Source organism: Oryctolagus cuniculus, chromosome X (genome assembly GCF_964237555.1).
Source record: "Oryctolagus cuniculus chromosome X, mOryCun1.1, whole genome shotgun sequence".
Taxonomy (NCBI): domain Eukaryota; kingdom Metazoa; phylum Chordata; class Mammalia; order Lagomorpha; family Leporidae; genus Oryctolagus; species Oryctolagus cuniculus.
This window is the reverse complement of record NC_091453.1, coordinates 101,515,246-101,538,011: the sequence shown is the minus strand read 5'-3', so window position 1 is coordinate 101,538,011 and position 22,766 is coordinate 101,515,246. Positions and strand designations below refer to the sequence as shown.

The 22,766-nt window shown below is 39.4% G+C and overlaps 1 protein-coding gene across 25 annotated transcripts in view; it reads left to right on the top strand.

Moving 5' to 3' along the window:
* Positions 1–22,766, top strand: part of THOC2 (THO complex subunit 2) — a 119,067-nt gene that overhangs the window by 14,508 nt on the left and 81,793 nt on the right. For all 25 annotated transcript variants that reach the window (XR_007912187.2, XR_011385341.1, XM_008273167.4 and 22 more), the window contains exons 2-7: positions 5,109–5,167; positions 7,155–7,246; positions 12,966–13,017; positions 18,141–18,211; positions 19,042–19,163; positions 19,691–19,824. Coding sequence is in view for 23 of the 25 variants with exons in the window: in XM_008273167.4 (XP_008271389.2) it covers positions 5,109–5,167; positions 7,155–7,246; positions 12,966–13,017; positions 18,141–18,211; positions 19,042–19,163; positions 19,691–19,824 (530 nt within the window). In the remaining 2 variants the exon portion in view is untranslated. The remainder of the gene's footprint in view (positions 1–5,108; positions 5,168–7,154; positions 7,247–12,965; positions 13,018–18,140; positions 18,212–19,041; positions 19,164–19,690; positions 19,825–22,766) is intronic.

Genomic DNA, 22,766 nt, shown 5'->3' with positions numbered 1-22,766 from the left:
ATTGTTCATTTTTAGCATATAGAAGCACAACTGAATTTTGTATATTTTGTATCTTGTTTCAGTGAAATTGTTTATTTTAAGAGGTTTTTTTGGTAGAATCTTTTAAGCTTTTCTGCATAGGAGATCTTGTCATCTGTGAATGGAGATAATTTTACTTTTCACTTTCTGATTTGGATGCCATTTTTTCTTGCTTAATTGTTGTGTCTAGAACTTCCCATAATATGACGAATAGAAGTAGTGTGAGTGGGCATTTATACTACGTTCCTGATCTTAGAGGAAAAATTTTTGTTTATCACTATTCTGTATGTTATTGGTGAGCTTTTCATATTAGACTTTTTTTCTTACTAGACTTTTGTTATGTTGACGTAATTTCCTTCTATTCTAGTTTGTTAAGTGTTTTTTATCATGAAGGATGGTTGAATTTTGTCAGCATTTTTGCATCTATTGAGACGATTGTATAATTTTTGTCCTTTGTTCTGTTAATGTGTATCATGTTGGTGGATTTTAGTATGTTGGGCCTTCCTTCATCCCAGGGAGAAATCTCTCTTGTCATGGTGTATGATTCCTTTTTGTGAGCTATTGAATTTAATTTTCTCATATTTTCTTGAGGATTTTTATGTGCATATTCACCAGGGAAGATGGTCTGTAATTATAATGTCGGGTTTTTTTTTTTTTGTCTTTGGTAATTCTGGCTTCACAAGATAAGTTTGGAAGTGGTCCCTCTGATATTTTGGACAAATTAGAGAAAGATTAATTCATCTTTTAATGTTTGATAGAACTGACCTTGCAGCCATCTGCTCCTGAACTTTACTTTTTTAAAAATTATTGATTAAAACCTTTATAATTATAGTCTCTTCAGATTTTCTCTTTAAGATTCATTTTTTTTAAGGAAGATTCATTCTTGATAGGTTGTATGGTTCTAAGAATTATCCATTTGTCCTCAGTTTTCAGTTTGTTGGCATATAATTGTTTATGGTAGTATCTTTTATATATGTTTATGGGGTACAAAGTGATGTTATGACATATGAGGGTAGTTTAGAAAGTCATGGAAAAATGGAATTGGGAGAGAAGCTTTTTTGGTACAGGAAATTTTGAAATCTGCATAGTTTATAATATACACTGACCATGAACTTTTTGAAAACCTTTTGAAAACCTTGTGTATACGATGTGGACTGATAAATTCCAGCTAAAGAATACATCCTTCACCTCAAGTACCTTTTTTGTGGTGAGACCATTTAAAATTTGCTCTCAACAATTTTTGAAATAATGTAATACATTGTTATTAACTAGTCACCATGCTGTCCAAAGGTCTCAAAAAACTTACATCTTCTCTAACTGAAACTTTGTATCTTTTGGCCATCACCTCCCATTATCTCTAACCCCAGCCTTTGGTAATCACTTTTATTTGTGTTCTCTGCTTCTGTGAGTTTGAGTGTTTTGGATTCTGCGTATAAGTGAAATCATGTGGTATTTGTTCTTCTGTGCCTAGCTTAGTTCAGTTATTCTAAGATCCTTAAGGTTTATCCATGTTTTTGCAAATGACAGAATTTCCTTCTTTTAAAGGCTGGGTAATTTTCTTTTTGTATATACTCCATATTTTCTCTATCCATCTATTGATGGAAATTTAGGTTCATTCCAACTATAACTACTGTGAATAATGTTGTAGTGAATATGGATCTCTTTTGACATACTGTTTTTTGGTTTTTTTTTTTTTTTTTTTTTGGACAGCCAGAGTGGATAGTGAGAGAGAGACAGAGAGAAAGGTCTTCCTTTTGCCATTGGTTCACCCTCCCATGGCCGCCACGGCTGGCGCGCTGTGGCCGGCGCACCGCGCTGATCCGAAGGCAGGAGCCAGGTGCTTCTCCTGGTCTCCCATGCTGGTGCAGGGCCCAAGCACTTGGGCCATCCTCCACTGCCTTTCCGGGCCACAGCAGAGAGCTGGCCTGGAAGGGGGCAACCGGGAAAGAATCCGGTGCCCCGACTGGGACTAGAACCAGTGTGCCAGTGCTGCTAGGTGGAGGATTAGCCTATTGAGCCGCGGCACCGGCCATACTGTTTTCTTTTTTTAAAAGATTTGAAAGGCAGAGTTATAGAGAGGCAGAGGCAGAGGCAGAGGCAGAGGCAGAGAGAGAGAGAGAGAGAGAGATATCTTCCATCCGCTGGTTCACTCCCTAAGTGGCTGCAACTGCCAGAGCTGTGCTGATCCCAAGCCAGGAGCCAGGATCATCTTCGAGGTCTCCCACGTGGGTGCAGGGGCCCAAGGACTTGGGCCATCTTTTACTGCTTTCCCAGGCCATAGCAGAGAGCCGGATCAGAAGAGGGCCAGCCGGGACTAGAACCGGCACCCATATGGGATGCTGGCGCTTCAGGCCAGGGCTCTATCCTGCTGCACCACAGTGCCAGCACCCCTACGCCACTTCTAATTCAACTCCCTGCTAATGAGCTGGGGAAAGCAGCTTGCTACCCGACATGGGAGACCTGCATGAAGCTCCTGGCTCCTGGCTTCATGTGTTATGGGGAGAGGATATGGATAGAGTGTGTTATGAGTTTTTCTATTGACTTCCATGTGGTTTGATATTTGACTTGGGTCTCTTAACTGATTTATGATAAAGAGAATTGGTTTGTGTGTTATTCATTGACTTAGTGCCAGGAAGAAAAGTTTTGGGTTTCCTATTCTGTCATCTTACTGATGACACTCCCATCAAAAACATTCACAAGTAAGCTGGCTTTTATTTGTGTATGATCATGAAGAATGTAATGAAATAGTTTAGTGACATCTTAAGTGAGACTGGTTTTTTTTCTTTGCTTTGAGTTTTTGATCTTGAAGAAGTTATTGGGACAGTTTGGTGCCACTGCCTTGATAGTGCTAAGGCTGATCAGCAGTCTTACTCTCCATTGTTTTCAGACTATTATTTAGAATGTCTAGAGCAAAAGGAAAAGGATGTTTTGGTATTATGAAAGTAGTTTTGACCTTGTAGATCTCAAGAGTGAGTCCTCAGGATCAGGGGTTTGTGAAGCAGATGCTAACAACTGCTGCTTTATTGAGTTAAAAAAGTTCTCTTCTAAACATTAAAAAAAATAATAAAAAAAGGGGCAGTCTTTTGGCACAGCAGTTAAGACACCACTTGGGATGCCTGCATCCCATATCAGAGCCTGGGTTCGAGTCTCTGCTTCATTTCCTATCTAGCCTCCTCTTAATGTGTACCCTGGGATGCACCAGGTGATGACCCAAGCACTTGGGTCCTGCCAGCCATGTGGGAAACTCACCTGGTTCTGTACTCCTGGCTTTGACATGGTCTTAGCTTGTGAACATTTGGGGAGTGAACCAGCAAATAGGAGGGCTATCTCTGTTTCTGTTGCTCTTTCTCACTATCACTCACTCTGCCTTTTAAATAAATAAAAATAAAATAGATAATATGCAAAATTCTCTTCCATGAGTATTTATCTAGGATTCTTTTAAATTGAAAAAGTAATGAATCTTACATTTTGTAGAAGCCTTTTAATGGATCTACTGAACTATCATGTGATTTAAAAAAAATGTAATAAATTACTTTGGCGGAATCTTGGATGTTCCAGATAAACCCATTTAGTTTTGATGTGTATCAGTATTTGTCTATAGCTATATATGTATATTTAGTGCTATATTTAAATAACATAAGACATCATTATTACAAGTATTGTTGAGTTAACATTCAGAATTATCTGTGAGTTTTTTTTCCTGCAACTCTAAGATTCTCTGCGCAATCATTGTTGTCCTGCTTAAAGAGTGTCCTTAAACATTATTTTATTTTGTTTGAAAATGTTTTTGTTTTGAACTGATATGTGAAAATGTGTATATTTTTGAGACATTGTGATGTTTCAACACATGTACATGTTGTGTAATATTCAAATCAGAGTAACCACATCTCCTCAAACGTTTTAACATTTCATTATGGTGAAAACATTCAAAATTCTTCTAATATTTAAAGAGAAATACACAACATAAATATGTATTATCACCCTACTGTGCAGAAAACCAGAACTTCTTTGTCTCCTAGCTATAACATAGTACCCATTAATCAAACTTTTCCCATTCCCTTTCTCTAGCACTCCCCCCCTGCTGTTTCTGTGAGATCAACTTTTTTAGATTTCACATATGGGTGGGGTCAGGCAGTACTTGTCTTTCTGTGCCTGACTTATTTCACTTAACATAATGGCTTCCAGTTCCATCCAGATTGTTGCAAATGATGGAGTTCTTCCCTTGTATGCATGGATAGTCTTCTGTTGTGTGTATTTATTACATTTTCTTTTTAAGATTTATTTATTTGAAAGTCAGAGTTACAGCGAGGCAAAGAGAGAGAAGGAGGTCTTCCATCGGCTGGTTCACTCCCCAGAAGCGTGTAATGGCCAGAGCTGGGCCAATCTGAAGCCAGGAGCCAGGAATTTCTCCTGGATTTCTCACGCGGATTCAGGGGCCCAAGGACTTGGGCCATATTGTACTGCTTTTCCAGGCCATAGCAGAGAGCTGGATCGGAAGTGGAGCAGCGGGGACTCAAACTGGTGCCCAGATGGGATGCTGGCACTGCAGGCGGCAGCGTTACCTGCTAGGCCACAGCATCCTCGTTTTTCAAAAAGGCTTTTTTGTTTATTTGAAACCAGAGTTACAGGGGAAGGGTGAGGGAGAGAGAGAGTGACAGATCCAGAGGTAGAGATACAGAGATAGCTTCCAGCCACTGGTTCACTCCCCAAATGGCCTAAACTGGGGCCTGGTGCTCCATCCAGGTCTCCCACATTGGTGGCAGGGGCCCAAGTAGTTGGGCCATCTTCTGCTATCTTCCCAGGCTCTTTAGTGGGGAGCTAGATTGGAAGTGGAGCAGCTGGAACAGAAACTGGCACTTATGTAAGATATTGGCATTGCAAGCAGTGACTTAATGTGCTCTGCCACAACACCAGCCCAGCATCCTCCAGTTCTAACCAATTAGAGTTTTTAGGTTTGTTTTGTCATTATAAACTAATGCATTAAAGCATATTTTATATATTTCTGTGTGTTTTTAGTTGATATAATTTGCTTTCAGAATCCCAAGTATTAATCTTGGAAATTGATATGGATTATTTCTCTTTTTTTCTAGCTTGCATTTGTGCCGGCTCCTTAGTGAAAATAAAAGCGATGATAGTTCGACTTACAGAGGTAAGATATCAAAAAGTAAAATAAACCATTATTTTTGGTTCGATTACAATTATTAACTCTTGCTTTCCATTCATTGCTATGTATAAAAAACAAAAAGTGTAAGAGTTCACCTTATATCAAGCTTTTATATGAATCCATTACAGTCAGGATTAAAACTACAGTAAGACTGTACATCTTGTATGCTCTTGTTATTTGACCTGCAGTACAGTCATATGATATTGCTTGACTTTTGTAATTGAGACTTGGTATATTTAGCTGGATTTCAGCAGTTGTTAGCTGTATCAGTCATAAATGTGGGAGAAAAGCTGGCATGGAAAGAAAAATGGCTTTGATTTTACTTGCACTAGAAAATTTCCAGAAACTGAAGCTTAGTGTTTTTACTAGAGCTGGTTATGTTCAGGTGGTATCTGGGGATCTTGTTAAGGGCAGTTGCCATGGAAAACATGAAAAGCAAGTGAGTTGTTTACTGCATATCCCAAATAGGATTAATTAAGATATTACATAATGAGGCAGGATGTAAATTTTAGTGTTAAAGGACTTTACTACTTAATATTCATTAGTTTAAACCTAAGTATACAGGTTTGGCAAAGGAGTGGCAAAAATAAAAGAGATTGTGTCTAGTAATTTTAGAGCATTTTTATACGTAGCTTTAGTTAGGGATGAAACTCAATGTTTTTTTCAATATGGGGAATATATTTTTATAATCATTATTCTATTTTGAGCCAAATTTGTTAGGACTTATTATAGTTAAATTATGCCTTTGTGAATAGATCAGAACAGAATACTTTTTTAAAAAGATTTATTTATTTATTTGAAAGTCAGAGTTACACAGAGAGTAGGAGAGGCAGAGAGAGAAGTCTTCCATCTGATGGTTCACTCCCCAGATGGCTGCAATGGCCAGAGCTGCACTGATCCGAAGCCAGGAGCCAGGTGTCTCCTCTTGGTCTCCCATGCGGGTGCAGGGGCCCAAGCACCTGGCCCATCCTCCACCGCTGTCCCTGGCCATAGCAGAGAGCTGGACTGGAAGAGGAGCAACCAGGACTAGAACTGGTGCCCACATGGAATGCTGGCTCCGCAGGCTGAGAATTAACCTAGTACGCCATGGTTCTGGCCCCTCCAAAGGCTATTAAAAAAGACTTTATTTTATATTAACATTTTTAGAGCTGCTTGTTTTCCTATTTTTAATGGTTAGAAAGAGGTAAAGTTTTAATATATGAGACTAAATAAAAAGATGACAAGAAGGAGTTCATTTGACCAGTAACAACCGTCTCCATAGGTAAATTTTTTTCCAAGAAATGAAGCTGTGATAATTAATAGTGAATAGAGCTATTTGTGGCTAACATTTCTCATAGAACTGCCATTTTTGAAATGTAAAGTATATATGTATACATTTATTTTTTGTTTAAATTCTAGTGGCAATTGAAATCTGATTTTGAGAGAAATGTCTCTGACTGTAAGATATGGATAAAACTCAGTATTCTGTTTTCTGCTATTTCTGTTGTCATTGTAGCCCTAAGATCTAATTGAGTGTATTTTGAATATGTTTAGGAAAATCTGTGAACTCACCTGGTGAAGAAAATGATTAGTTTATATAAACTTGGTAGAGTTCAAAGCAGTTATTGAAAATAATTATGGCTACATTAGTAGCATGAAAAATGTATTTGAAAGTGGTGAAGAATCAGAATACCAAATGATATACACAGTGATTGCAGATATGTAAAATCTATAGTCTATGGGAAAATACTGAAAAGGAATGCTTAACCAGTAGTAACATTACAATATTAGAGGAATGGTTAACTTTTGTCTAACCTGTTAGTGTTATGTTTTTGTGAAAATAAAAGGAAAACTGCCAGAGAAAAGCATTAGAATTATATTTTTCTTTTTGTTATTGACACTTATATCTGAGAAATTGGAAATAGATTCCCTCCAAGTCTGCGTTTCATGTCAAGAGACTGTGTTCTTACACTACTTCTTTTATGTTCAACAGATTTCCAGCAAGCTCTCTATGAGTTGTCATACCATGTCATTAAAGGAAATCTAAAGCATGAACAGGCATCTAATGTTCTTAATGACATTAGTGTAAGTATATATTTGTATATTTAAAATTAGTTGGTACATCTCTTGCCTTTGACATAGACATCCTTGAAGTATATACTTATATTTCATTCTAAAGTGGGTATCTTAAGGTAGTAAAGTGACTATCTTTAGGTAGTAAAGATATTTTAATTCCTTTTATCTGGTTATGAGTAAAGTAGAAAATAATGGGAAAGTTGGGAGGATGAAAAAAGGTGCCTGCACTGTAAGAAAATTGAAGTATCCTTAATTTAAAGTGATAATCTAAAAATAAATTGAGGATTGAGTGTTTAGCTGAGTGATTAAGATGCCATTTGGGATGCCTGCATCCCATATTAGAATGCCTTGGTTTAGGTCCCAGCTTTATTTCTGATTCCAGCTTCCTGTTAATGTGTACCATAGGAGGCATCAGGTGATGGCACAACTACTTGGGTCCCTCCCTGCCAAACACATGGGAGACCTGGATTGAGTTCTAGGTCTGGTGTCAGCCTGGTTCAGCTTGAGCTGTTGCAGGCATTTGGGGGAGTGAACCAACAGATGGAAGTTCTTTTTTTTTGTCTCTGCCATTTAAATTTTTTAAAAATCTGAAATTAGTTTTCTTCCAATGTAGTATAATGTGCCATTTTTATTTATATATAAAGATTTATTTATTTATTTGAAAGAATTACAGAGAGGCAGAGTAAGAGAGAGAGACAGAGAGAGAGAGAGAGGTCTTCTATCCGCTGGTTCACTCCCCAAATGGCCGCAACAGTAAGAGCTGGGCCAATCCAAAGCCAGGAACCAGGAGTTTCTTCTAAGTCTCCCATGTGGGTGCAGTTGCCCAAGGACTTGGGCCATGTTCCACTGCTTTCCCAGGCTATTGCAGAGAGCTGGATCAGAAGTGGAGCAGCTGGGACTTGAACTGGCATCCATATGGGATTCTGTCACTGCAGGCTGTGTCTTTACTTGCTATACCCCAGTTCCGGCCCCTTTTGTTTATATTTATGCTTAGAAATTAATGAGATTTTGAATTTTTGAGGATTAAATTATTTTTTTTTAAAGATTTATTTATTTGAAAGACAGAGTTACAGAGAGAGGTAGAGACAGAGAGAGAGGTCTTCATCCACTGGTTCACTCCCCAGGTGGCCACAACGGCCAGAGCTGTGCTGATCTGAAGCCAGGAGCCAGGAGCTTCCTCCGGGTCTCCCATGTGGGTGCAGGGGCCCAAGGACTTGGGCCATCCTCCACTGCTATCCCAGGCCACAGCAGAAAGCTGGATGGGAAGAGGAGCACCTGGGACTAGAACAGGCTTCCATATGGGATGCTGATGCTTCAGGCCAGGGCTTTAACTTGCTGTGCCACAGCGCCAGCCCCCAGAGGATTAAATTATTTTAAATGTTGGTTATGTAGTTATACTGTTGACTTGCTGTTTTTCATCTGTTTGTTGTTTGTTTTAGAGAAAATATTAGGTAGATTTATAAAAAAAATTGAGAGGCAGGGAGAGCAAGCTTGTTTCCATCTGCTGGCATACTCCTCAAATGCCTGCAATGACTGGATTGAAGCTGGGAGCCAACAACTCAATCCAGGTCTGTCATGTGGGTGGTGGGAACCTAGTTGAGCCATTACCGCTGCTTCCCAGAGTCTGTGTTGGCACTCTGATATAGGATGTGTGTGTTTTAACTGCTAGGCCAAATGCTTGCCCCCTAATGAGACTTTTTTTTAACCTTATAGTTATTCTATATCTTAGTTTAAGTGAGATTTAGACCAGATACTTCTCATAGTGGTTTGGCATTTGAATTGGAAAATGAGCTGTCAGATTTTAAGGGTATTTGTTGTGAAACTTTGAGGTATTGCGAGTGATATGTTATTCTGTTACCGATAGGCTGTTTTTTTTTTTTTAAATTATTTATTTACTTTGAAAGTCAGAGTTACAAAGAGAAAGAAGGAGAGGCAGAGAGAAAAAGAGAGAGGGAGAGAGGGAGGGAGGGAGGGGGGGAGAGAGGGGGAGAGAGGGGGGAGGGGGGGAGAGGGGGGGAGAGAGAGAGAGAGAGGTCTGTCTTCCCATCGCTGGTTCACTCCGCAATTGGTTGCAGTGGCCGGAGCTGTGCTGATCTGAAGCCAGGAACCAGGAGCTTCCTCTGGGTCTTTCATGTGGGTGCAGGGGCCCAAGGACTTGGGCCATATTGTACTGCTTTCCCAGGCCATAGCAGAGAGCTGGATCGGAAATGGAGCAGCCAGGACTTGAAGCGGTGCCCAGATGGGATGCTGGCACTACAAGCAGCAGTGTTACCCGCTACGCCACAGCGCCAGCCCCAGTATCCTCAAAAAGCCTTTTTTGTTTATTTGAAGGCAGAGTTATGGGGGAAGGGCGAGAGAGAGAGAGAGAGAGAAAGAGAGAGATTGATCCAGAGGTGGAGATAAAGAGATAGCTTCCATTCACTGGTGCCCGTATGGGATGCCAGCACTGCAGGCAGCAGCTTTACCCGCTGTGCCACAGTGCCGGCCCCAGATAGGCTGGTTTTAAAACCTGTATGTGGGGCAGGTGTTGTGGCACAGTGGGTTAAGTTGCTGCTTGCAATACCGGTATCTCATAAGTGCTGGTTGTAGTCCCAGCTGCTGTACTTCTGATCCAGCTCCCTGCTGATGTGCCTGGGAAGGCAGCAGAAGATGGCCCAAGTACTTGAGTCCCTGCCACCCACATCAGAGACCAGGAGGGAGTTTTAGGTTCCTGGCTTTGGCCTGGCTCAGTCCTGACCCTCATGGCTATTTTGGAAGTGAACCAGCAGATGGAAGATCAGAGTGTGTGTGTGTGTGTGTGTATGTGTATGTGTATGTATATGTATATGTATGTATCCCCCCCCCAGCTCTGCCTTTCAAATTAATAAATTTTTTAAGTAAAACTTGTATGAATAAAATTATCTTTCCAGTTTAGAACAGCTTTTATAATAAATATTATTGAGGTGAGATCTGGGACTTCTTGATCTCAGTATGAATTTCCCTTGTTGCATTCTAAGCTTTTGTAGCCTTTTTCTACTAAGGGAAGGTAATCTCCTTTGTTTAATTTTTGTGCTTCCCAGGGATGGTCATAAGTTTAGCTTTTGTGATTTTCTTCTCTCCGTATTCAGGTACATTTAAGTAGTAGAGTTGAGTATAAGTTTCCCTTTTATTCCTACCAGCTGTAAACATCAGTTGGACTGATCTGTTCATGTTGGACTCATCTGGTCGGTCTCTCTCTCTCTCTCTCTCTCTTTCTTTCTATTTATTTATTTATTTATTTATTTATTTATTTGAAAGAGTTACAGAGAGAGGTAGAGATAGAGATGAGGTAGAGATAGAGACGTCTTCCATCTGCTGGTTCACTCCCCTGATGGCCACATGGCTGGAGCTGTGCTGATCTGAAGCCAGGAGCTTCTTCCAAGTCTCCCACGTGGGTGCAGGGGCCCAAGTACCTGGGCCATCTTCTATTGCTTTCTTAGGTCATAGTAGAGAGCTAGTTGGGAAGAGGAGCAGCCAGGACTAGAACTGGCGCCCATATGGGATGCTGATGCTTCAGGCCAGGGCTTTAACCTGCTGCGCCACAGGGCCAGCCCCTGGTCTATTTCTTAAGCAAGTGATATTCTGTGTTTGAAGTTTCTTGCCTTGCTCTCTTTTGGTCTTCAAGTAGCCTGAGTGCTTGCATTCAAGTAGATGTAGCCAGAGAAAAATATCTGGTTGACCATGAAGGTGTGACTTCATTCTGTAAAATGGGCATTGATATAGGTTTCATTATGTTATGGTATCTGATTATAGTTCTTTTTCAGATTGCTGAAAATAGTCCAAATGAACCTTGTTTATGTGTCTTCAGTTTTTACTTAGCTTCTTTTGAATATTTAGTGATATCTTTACATACACTTCCTGAGCTTGATTATCTTTGCCATGGCTTGCTCATAATATACATTGTCAAATATCTTAGCTATGGAAACGTCTCTTGTGTGTTTTTCTTTAGAATTTCTTTTAGTCTCTGAAATTAGGCTAATTTTAGGGCTGCTATAGTACCAGGAAACTACAAATTGCAGTAATTGAGCTGTGATCCTTACTAGTGGAAAATGGCTCTAAAATTGAGCATGAGAGTGGAAGACAGGAAACAAATCTCGTCTAATGCTGAAGTTTTCATCCAGAAACAGAATTTTGGGCTCGTTTTCCCAAAGGATACAAATGAGAATGAATAAAATAAGGTTCCAGAAATTATTTTCCTCTTCAAAGAAATGTACAATATGGAACAATAGTGTTTAGTTTTGTGATTTTTAGATTTATGTTCTTGTGATAGCATTATGATTTTTCATAGATCAAATATTGACTCAGGTATGAATACCTTTAATGTTTTAGATGAAAAATATACCATTTTTAATAGTTTTGTTTCAGGTATGTGTGAGGTATTCTAAATTCCAGCATTTTCTTTTTTTTTTTTAAAGATTTATTTATTTATTTTTTTTTTAATTTTTTGACAGGCAGAGTGGACAGTGAGAGAGAGAGACAGAGAGAAAGGTCTTCCTTTGCCGTTGGTTCACCCTCCAATGGCCGCCGCGGCCGGCGCGCTGTGGCCAGCGCACCGCGCTGATCCGATGGCAGGAGCCAGGAGCCAGGTGCTTATCCTGGTCTCCCATGGGGTGCAGGGCCCAAGCACCTGGGCCATCCTCCACTGCACTCCCTGGCCACAGCAGAGAGCTGGCCTGGAAGAGGGGCAACCGGGACAGAATCCGGCGCCCCAACCGGGACTAGAACCCGGTGTGCCGGTGCCGCTAGGCGGAGGATTAGCCTACTGAGCCACGGCGCCGGCCATAAAGATTTATTTATTTATTAGAAAGAGTTAACACAGAGAGAGAAGGAGAGGCAGAGAGAGAGAGGTCTTCCATCTGATTGTTCACTCCCCAATTGTTGCAATGGCCAGAGCTGCACTGATCTGAAGGCAGGAGCCAGGGGTTTCCTTTGGATCTCCCATGTGGCTACGGGGGCCTAAGGACCTGGACAATCCTCCACTGCTTTCCCAAGGCCATTTCAGAGAGCTGGATTGGAAGTGGAGCAGTTGGGTCTTGAACCGGCGCCCATGTGGGATGCCGGTGTTTCATGCCAGGGCTTTAACCTGCTGTGCCACAGAACTGGCCCCAAATTCCAGCATTTTCTAACCTGAATGTGAATTGGAAAAATGTTACTCACTTGTACTGTTTAATATTTTCTGAGGTTGGATGGTAGTTTAGCTAGTGGTTAAGGCACCAGTTAGGACATTCATGTCCCATATTAGCGTGCTGAGTTCTGTTCTTGGCTCTGGTTCCTGATTCTAGCTTTTTGCCAAAGAGATCCTGGGAGGCAGCAGGGTTGAGTTCTTGGCTTGATTTTGGCCTGGCCCAGTTCTGGCCCTTGAAGGCATTTGGGGAGTGGACCATTGAATGGGAACTTGGTCTCTGTCTGATTCTGTTTCCCTCCCTCCCTCCCTCTCTCCCTCCCTCCCTCTCTCCCTCCCTCTCCCTCCCTCTCCCTCCCTTTGCTTAAGTTTCCATTTTGTAGCAAGTTATTTGATAGTAGACATTAAGAAACTTTTTCCAACTATTATCTCCTGTTTTTTTTTTTTTATGAAACTTGAAGAATTTTAATATTTGATAGCACAGTGATATTGGGGGTTTGTTTTTAAGTTCTACTTAAGAGTATTATTCTGAAACCCTAGTACTGGCTGTGTATTGTTCTGGTATTTACTTAATTATTTTTGAATTAGGAATTTCGTGAGGATATGCCCTCCATTCTTGCTGATGTATTCTGCATATTAGGTAAGTATTAAGTTACCTGTAAACATGTGCTGTGTAACGGTAAGTTGATGTGCCATATTGAATAGAATGTTTTCTTTAAAAATAAGAATTTTACAAATGTTTCTGCAAATCTGGAAATAGTTTTTCTTTTTCACACAATAAACAGTATAGTATTCTATGTCAGATGTCAGTATAGTCACTTTCTAAACTATCTTTAGTGTATAACAACTTTTTTGGAGTTTTTGGCAACATATATTTATAAAAATTTGAGCTAAATTAAGTCATTTCAAGTTAAAACAAGTTTTCTGGCATGAAATTATTCTGAGTTATTTAGATTGTAGTAACAAAATAATTGTAGTCAGTGTAGATTTTCAGTGAATGATGTCAGAATCTCGAATTTGGGGCACTTGAGATATTTATTTTGCTATTGTACTCTTGATTCTTCTTAATTTTAGAAAGAGCAAGAAGAGACAAAGTATTCAAGTACTTTTGTTTTGTGGATAAGAAACCAGCTTTGGAAATAGCAACTTCTCTATTTGCACAGAATAAATAAGAATTCATGTAAGCCATAAAAGGAATATTTCTTTGACTTAGAACAGAAGGTAGTGTCCCTCTATGGGAAGCATGGATTTAAAAAACAATGTATATTACAATTTATTTTTTCTATTTTTACATCTGGATTAAAATAACTTAGCACATTTTTCTCCATTAGTTTTGTGCTTTTTAATGACTTTGAATCTAATGGGGAAAGCATTATCAGACATTCTGTTCACTTTAAAATAAGACATCCTGTGAAAGTTTGTCAAGTTGGAATGAATTATTTTAGCTCATTAATCTTAATTCCTAAAATTAGTTAAATTGCTTAAGTAACTTACTGAGACTCTAGAATTTGGCCTTAATAAGTACAAGTGCCTGGTACTTTGATCCTAGTATGTTACAGATTTCATAATAGTGGTGATACTGAGAACAGGTCAGAATGTGTGTACTGTAGTGATAAATGAAAAGACCAGACCATTGATGGGGTGACTATATGTTCCCATTTTGTTTTCCCTAGCGTAATTGTTAATAGTGCCCTCTGTCACTCTCAAAACTGTCCTCTTTGGGTTATAAAGTACATTTTTTTGGTATCTGTTGGATTGATTGATTTATACTAACAACAATTAAAAGCCCTTAGTTTTTGAAGCATGCACTAAAGATACCACATTATTTTAAAAATGAACATAACATGAAACAAATTCCAACTTAAAAAGCTGAAATTTGCTATCTATAAATTTGTATGTAACATTTTGTAAAAGCTGTTGTTCCTTAATAGTTTCAGGATTATGTTATATCTATCTTTGGGTAATCATTAGGTATCAGTTTACCAGTTGCAGTAAATTATTTACTTACTGGGTTGTGTTTTCCCTTCATAGTTAATTAGTAATATGAGTTATTACTACAAGTCATTGGTTTTTTTTTTTACTAGTAACATGAATCCATGAAGATGATGTTTGGTTGCTCTTGGGAAATTTCTTTAGCCTATCCAGTCTGTTTTTATAAGAAACATTAGGACTGTAAACTTGAAAATTTCCCTCACCTGCCCCCTCCCACAATCACTCTCATGTGAGACTTTGACAGAAAAAAAACATGATCAAGGGTGACCCCAGCTCAAGGTAGGGGAATAGGAGAAAGAATATGAACTATCTCTGAAGGTGATGATGATAATGGTAATGATAGTAATAATAATAATATAGGTGCTGTTTTTGGAGGAATTTTTGTTTTAGGCATAGTGCTTAAGCATTTAATTTCACTTTAATCCTCAGCAATTTCTGTAAGGTAGGCTTGTACTGATCAGAAAAATGAAGTTCAGGAAGTGGTGGCATTTCAAGACCATGTATTTAATTAGGCAGGATTTGAATCTGGATAGGATTTGAACCTGGATCCTGCAAGCTCTAGAGCATGTGATCTTTTTATTACATCATTTTGTGTTTGCAATGTGTTAACAGTATAAGGGAAATCAGTATTGTACTTTCCAGGTTAAGATAGCTAAAAAGCCTAATTGTGTGAGGGTGAGGGGACGTGAGAGCTTTATTTATTTATTTTAAAAGAATTATTTATTTGAAAGGCAGTTAGAACAAGCAAGCGAGTAATTTTTCATAAACTGGTTCTCCCCAAATAGTTGCAATGACTGGTATTGGTCCAAGCCAAAGCCAAGAACTGCATCTGGGTCTACCATGTAGGTGGCAGGGGTCCAAGTACTTGGGCCATCTTCTGCTGATTTCTCTGGTACATTAGTAGGGAGCTGGATTGGAAGCAGAGCAGCTGGGACTCGAACAAGCACTTTGATTTGAGATGCAAGCATTCCAAGTGGCGGCTTTTAAGCTGCTTTGCCACAAAGCTGGCCCCAGCCTGAGAACCTTAGTAACCTGAAAAGGCAAGTTTGATATAACTCGATGCCTTGCTGGGACATCTGCTTGGGGGTAGGTAGTTGGTAACTCAGAGAATTACAGCTGGAAATGGTTGAGGGCTTTTTATTAAAATCTAAAATTATAGGGGAAATGAAAGGTAACTTCATTCAGGGATGGAAAGGTAAGTAGATTTAGGATAGAAAGGAATCGGGGGGCGGGGGGCAGCATTGTGGCAAGTAGGGCCTCTGCCTGTGATGCCAGCATCACATACGAGCACTGGTTTGAGTCTCAGCTATTCCACTTCTGATCCAGCTCCCTGCTAATGCCCCTAGGAAATCAGCGGAAGATGGCCCAAGTGCTTGGGCCCCTGCACACATGTGGGAGACCTGTAAGAAGCTCCTGGCTTCAGCCTGGTCCAGTACTAGTTGTTGTGGCTGTTTGGGGAGTGAATGATTGGATGGTCTCTAACTCTGCCTTTCAAATAAATAAATCCTTAAAAAATAACAAAAAATGAATTCATTAGAATGCTGTTATGAGTTAAGAATCAAAGGATAAAGTAAACAGGAAAAGCACAGTTGGGATATTAGAGTACTGCATTGACTGAGACAACTAAGAAATTCACTGAGGTCCTATTAAGTGTTTGCTGACATGGTCAGAACCCAGGAGGATGGCATCTGAAGCAGGTCAGGTGGCTGAGGTGAGCAGATTGGTTTTGTAGAGGATGAATCTGCTATCAGGCGCCCTGATGTTAGAGACTTTAGGGCCCAAGAGAGTTGACAGATCTTGGTTAAACGAATGAGCCTAATTTAGTCCCAACCCCTTAAGATCAGTTTCCTTGAAGTTCTAGACTGAGAGAGGGACCAGAAGATGAGATACCAGGATAACAGGTGAGAGTTCCTAGAAAGGATTAACAAAATATATATGAATTAAAAAAAAGTCTTGATGAGAAATTCAAATTGAACTACTATTTACATTACATAAGTTACACAATACAATATCCTTAACACAATTTGAGCTGTATGCTTAATTACAATGGCCAAAATATGGGGGAATTGGCAGCTGTCCAAGAAGGGAAAAGTGGAGAAAGGCCGGGAAAATGTGAATATGTTTGATGATAAATTTCTTCTTATTTTTTTTTTCCTTTTTTTAGTGTTGTCAGTAGAAAGTAAACAAGCAAAACAGCAGTAGGATGTGTGTTGGAGGGTGATTTTTATTACTTTGCTAAAGCTGTTGCCTCTTAGTAACAGCACATTCTAAAGTATCAGTTGACTTTTAAATAGTTTAATAGTACGTAATCAGTTAAAACAATAATCTCAAGATAATTTTTTTTTCTTTTTTTCTTTTTTTTAGACAGGCAGTTAGAGAGAGAGACAGAGAGAAAGGTCTTCCTTCCGTTGGTTTACCCCCCAAATGGCTGATATGGCTGGCGCACTGCACCTATCCAAAGCCAGGAGCCAGGTGCTTCCTCCTGGTCTCCCAGCAGGTGCAGGGACCCAAGCACTTGGGCCATCCTCCACTGCCCTCCCAGGCCACAGCAGAGAGCTGGACTGGAAGAGGGGCAGCCGAGACTAGAACCCGGTGCCATATGGGATGCTGGTGCCGCAGGTGGAGGATTAACCAAGTGAGCCATGGCGCCAGCCCCTGAGATAATCTTGTTTGTAATCCTGCCAATCGTGGTTGAAATTTTTGATGATTATTATTTAGCATTGTTATATTTCCTCCATACCTCAGATCAGAAGACTGTTTGACAAATTTTCTGAATAATTTACTAAAACTTAAGGTCTCAGTTTAAAAAATATTTCAGTGGGAAGAAAATAAAAATCTTGAATACACTTTATTTACTAGAATTGTAATTGAAAAGATATTTTAAAATCTTTTCAAAATATCTTTGTGGAGAGTTGGTGGCCAGGTAGCTTTGTTAGAACATGGTGGTTTGACTAAGGTGGCCAAGGTCAAGGGTTTGATCTTTTTTTTTTTTTGAATTTTTTTTTTTTATTTTTTTATTTTTGACAGGCAGAGTGGACAGTGAGAGAGAGAGACAGAGAGAAAGGTCTTCCTTTCGCCGTTGGTTCACCCTCCAATGGCCACCGCGGCCGGCACACTGCAGCCGGCACACTGCAGCCGGCACACTGCAGCCGGCACACTGCAGCTGATCCGAAGCCAGGAGCCAGGTGCTTTTCCTGGTCTCCCATGCTGGTGCAGGGCCCAAGCACATGGGCCATCCTCCACTGCACTCCTGGGCCATAGCAGAGAGCTGGCCTGGAAGAGGGGCAACCCGGACAGAATCTGGTGCCCTGACCGGGACTAGAGCCCGGTGTGCCGGCGCCGCAAGGCAGAGGATTAGCCTGTTGAGCCACGGCGCCGGCCAAGGGTTTGATCTTTATAAACAAGAGGATCTTCAGATTTAGAAGAGATCTTTGTTGTCAGTCAGTTCAACTTCTTACTTAAGGAAAGAATTTATTTTTTCAGCATCTTTGACAAGTAGTTTAAACTTTGACTGTTTACCATTTTAAGGACAATATTTTTTGTAGCATTGTTGCTTCCATTGCCACAGCAGGTAGCGCTTGTTAATCAACTTACCCTTTATGGATAGATATTAAAACACTCATACATACGTCAGATGTCTCCAGTTGCCATAGTTTTAAATTTTTCCAAATTTATGATGAGGCATTTTTGAATTAGGAAGTTTTAAACAAAATATTTTAGTGTTAGAATCTAGAGAAATCAATCAAACTTATCTTTTTTTCATCATTGTAGATATTGAGACAAACTGTTTAGAAGAAAAAAGCAAGAGAGACTATTTTACACAGTTGGTATTAGCATGTTTGGTAAGTTTTAAACAGTACTTTTTAAAACTTTTCATTGGAGTCATCATTGCAGTTAATTATGTTAATGGAGGATATTTTGACATTCAGGTGACAGCTCACATAAGGTGAGATTTGGGTTTTGAAATGGAATGTGTTTTGAAATTAGATGTGATATTTCTGTGAAATAAACATGTTACCGTATCTCTTAAACTGTTCACGTGAAACCTTTAGTGATATTCCTGACCTAGTAAGTTCCTAAGGAAAGGTAAGCATCTATAAATAGAAATGACTATAGACAGCTTTTAAACTGAAAGAATTTTCCTAAACTCTTTATTAGGCAAGGAGAAAAATAATGGAAGTAATTTTCATGTAATAAATTCTAAAACTTTTCATAATTATGGTCTAGTAAACCATATGTCACAAATTTAGAACTAAAGAGAATGACATTACCCAGACCTGGAAGAATGTCCTTGTCCTTGTCTTTGTGGTGCTATTATTTGACTTAAACAGTTGAAACTAAAGAAAACTGAAATGCTATATTATCTTAAAATTCAGCTGAGACAGACTCAGTTTTAATGAGAATTTCACCTGTTGTGCTTGTCATTTGTTGGCTATGTATACTATGCATATGATTTTTAAGTGAATTTTTGGGAGAGCTGTATGTTATATATTTCAATATTTGGAGAGTCATCTTTTTTTAATTGAAGTCCAAAAACATTTTATAAGTTGATATTTATAGAATGAAATGTTTGTATTCTCATTTGGGAAAAGTTATTTAGAATATATTTAGATTGTAGATTGCGTAGTTGGAATGCTAAGAAGTAAATGACACTTAATATTTTTTAATACAGTATTTAGTTTCAGACACAGTTCTAAAGGAACGCCTGGATCCAGAAACACTGGAATCATTAGGGCTTATCAAGCAATCACAGCAATTTAATCAAAAATCAGTTAAAATCAAGACAAAGCTCTTGTAAGTATATGTATCTTATATTGGACATCAAGTAGCTGGATATTTTTTAACTTCTCATTTTGAATACTATGAGTTTTTAAGGCTCATTGAAGAAATTTTTGTGGTTAGTGTGGATCTTTTGTGTTTTTCTGCTTTCAAAGAGTAGCCTAAGATTGAGTCATCAGTGAGGTTTACTGCTGCAAAACCAGTGTTAATTTTGTCTGTATTCAACATTAAATAATATTTAATGTTCTTTTTAGCAATAAAGTAGTGTGGGACTATGACTATAATCAGAGCACATGATAGAAATAGTGGTGTATTGTTATTCTTTGATGTTAGCAATATTCTTTCCTTTTGTTACTGATTTACCCATGTAACTTCCATATTCTTTTATGAACTGTTAAAAATGATACAAAGAAGTTAAACATTTAATAGCTATTCTTATGATTATTTTAAAGTGGGAGATATTCAATAAGACTACATTATGGTATACAGGCTTGTTAATTGAAGTTAGTTTTATCCTCTTAATGATATTTATCTGATTTCAGTTATAAACAGCAAAAATTCAATTTGCTAAGAGAGGAGAATGAAGGTTATGCCAAGTTGATTGCTGAATTGGGGCAAGATTTATCTGGAAATGCTACTAGTGATTTAATCTTAGAAAATATCAAGTCTTTAATAGGTAAGATTTATATGTGTGTGCATTATGTGTTAAGATTTTTTTAAAGCTTGTAGATTATTCATAGAGACAGAATGAGTGCATTTCATATAATGCTTTGCTGAAAATTTATTGTTTTGTCAAACTTTGTTTTAAATCTTTGTCAAACACATTGTTAAAATTATATGTTTCTATAGTTTTAATGATCTGTGGCTATTTTAAAAATTTATATGAATGAGTTGAATTTCTTTTCATTTGATTGTTTTTAACCCTTGCCTGTATTCTTTCTGAATTACGGTGTTTTTGCCTTTTATTTGTTGAACTCTTTTTTTTTTTTTAAAGTTTTTTTTTTGACAGAGTGGACAGTGAGAGAGAGAGAGAGAGAGAGAGAGAAAGAGAAAGGTCTTCCTTTGCTGTTGGTTCACCCTCCAATGGCCGTCGTGGCTGGCACGCTGCGGCTGGCGCACCGCGCTGATCCGATGGCAGGAGCCAGGTATTTATCCTGGTCTCCCATGGGGTGCAGTACTTGGGCCATCCTCCACTGCACTCCCGGGCCACAGCAGAGAGCTGGCCTGGAAGAGGGGCAACTGGGACAGAATCCGGCGCCCCGACTGGGACTAGAACCCAGTGTGCCTGTGCCGCAAGGCGGAGGATTAGCCTAGTGAGCCGCGGCGCCAGCTATTTGTTGAACTCTTTATTTAGTAGAGTGTTAAGCCTTTGACTATAATGTAAATTAAATGTTATCTCAAAAATAATATTGGGTAGGTGCTGTGGCACAGTGGGTTAAGCCGCTGCTTGCAAATGCCAGCATGCCATATGAATACAGGTTCAAGTCCTGGTTACATCTCCTCTGATCCTACTCCGTGATAATATGCCTGGGAAAGCAGCAGAAGATGGCCCAAGTTCTTGGGCCTCTGCCACCCACGTGGGAGACCTAGATGGAGTTCCAGGCTCTTGGCCTTGGACTGGTCCAGCCCAGCTGTTGTGGCTTTTTGTGGAGTGAACCAGTGGATGAAAGATTTCCCTCTCCCTCCCCCTTCCTGTAACTCTTTTAAATAAAATAAATCTTTTTAAAATATTTTTTAGATTTATTTATTTATTTGAAAAGCAGAATTATTAAGAGGCAGAGGCAGAGGCAGAGAGAGAGAGAGAGAAAGAGATCTTCTATCTGCTGACTTACTCCCCAAATGGCTGCAATGGCCAGAGCTGGGCCCATCCAAAGGCAGGAGGAGCCAGGAGCTTCTTCAGGGTCTCCCATGGGAGCCAGGGCCCAAGCACTTGGGTCAGTCTTCCACTTCCCAGGCTATTAGCAGAGAGCTGGATTGGAAGAGGAACAGGCAGCACTTGAACTGGCACCCATATGGGATGCTGGCAGTGCAGGCAGAGGCTTAACCTACTACACCAAAGTGCCAGCTCATTAGTATACTTTTGAGCTGCCGATTCATAGATCCCTATACCAGTGATCCTTGTATCAAGATGGCAAAAAGCACATTTTATAATTTAGAGGAAAGGGTATCAGAGTTGTACTCCTTTAAACACTTTGTTAAACTAAACTAAGTGTACTCTCCTCTTTTTGTGTGCCTTTCAGAAACCAAAACATGTTGTATACCTTACAAACATACAGTGAAAAAAGTGATTGTTAGATTTTTTTTTTCTTTTCTGATTCAGTAGTGAAGCATAATTTTTCTTTAAATGGCAAGTTAGGAAAAACATTTTTGCTTTGTGGATAATATGGTTTTTTGTTGCACCTACTCAGCTCTGTCTTACAGTGTTGAAAGCCATAGATTGTACATAAATAAATGAGTTTGGTTGTTAGAGTAAAACTTTATAAAACAGTCAAATGGATTTAATCCACCATGGGTGATACTTTCTTGATTCCTGCTCTAAATAAAAGTTCTAGCTGTAAGCTGCTCCTGGAGTGAGCATCCTTAAACTTTGTTTTATGGATTGAAAATTGTTCTTCGTGGTTTTGGGTTTAGTTGTCTAGGATCTTTTTGGCCCAAACTCTAACCCTTTATCATCTCTCTCAGAGTCAAAATTCTTTTCACCAAGCCTCAGGGCTTTTTATTTGCTGCCTAAGGTCTAAGGTTGGTGAGGGGTATGGCCCTCTAGTCTCACAAGTACTCTTGAAGCTTGTCAGGTGACCAGAGGAACATTAAAAACAAAAAAAACAACAAACCGAGCCATTTTATTCTTGGACAGATTTTGAGACATTGAATTCCTTTGACCATGTTATTTTGAGTGTACTTAGTACTTTATTTTTGGATCAATCAATATAAGGTCTTGTCAGCCTAGATACATCTTATCATTGTGTCAGGTTTCCTCTATCTTGTTGAAAGGCCATTTGGCTGCCTCTTTTACATAATTTCTTGATTTATTAAAATTTCTTAACAATACGTTAGTTGGAGATCCTCCCTCCCCCTCACCCCCTGCCATGAAAAAGAGCACAGCTCTTGGTGATTTGAAGTAAAGGCTTTCTTTTCTCTTAGAATAATTTTTATTTTGTTAGGTGTATTTTTCTGCATCTTGATTTTATTGGTTCCTACAGTGACACGTACAGTTTTTTTGCAAATACTATTTCTCAGAAATTATTTAACACAGTATTTTCTTTTTGATAGGCAGAGTGGACAGTGAGAGAGAGAGAGACAGAGAGAAAGGTCTTCCTTTTTCCATTGGTTCACCCCCCAAATGGTTGCTCCGGCTGGCGCGCTGCGCCGATCTGAAGCCAGGAGCCAAGTGCTTCCTCCTGGTCTTCCATGCAGGTGCAAGGCCCAAGCACTTGGGCCATCCTCTACTGCCTTCCCGGGGCCACAGCAGAGAGCTGGACTGGAAGAGGAGCAACCGGGACAGAATCCGGTGCCCCAACCGGGACTAGAACCCAGGGTGCTGGTGTCGCAGGCGGAGGATTAGCCTAGTGAGCCGCGGCACTGGGCCCATAGTATTTTTTATTAGCTTGCTTCAAAAGG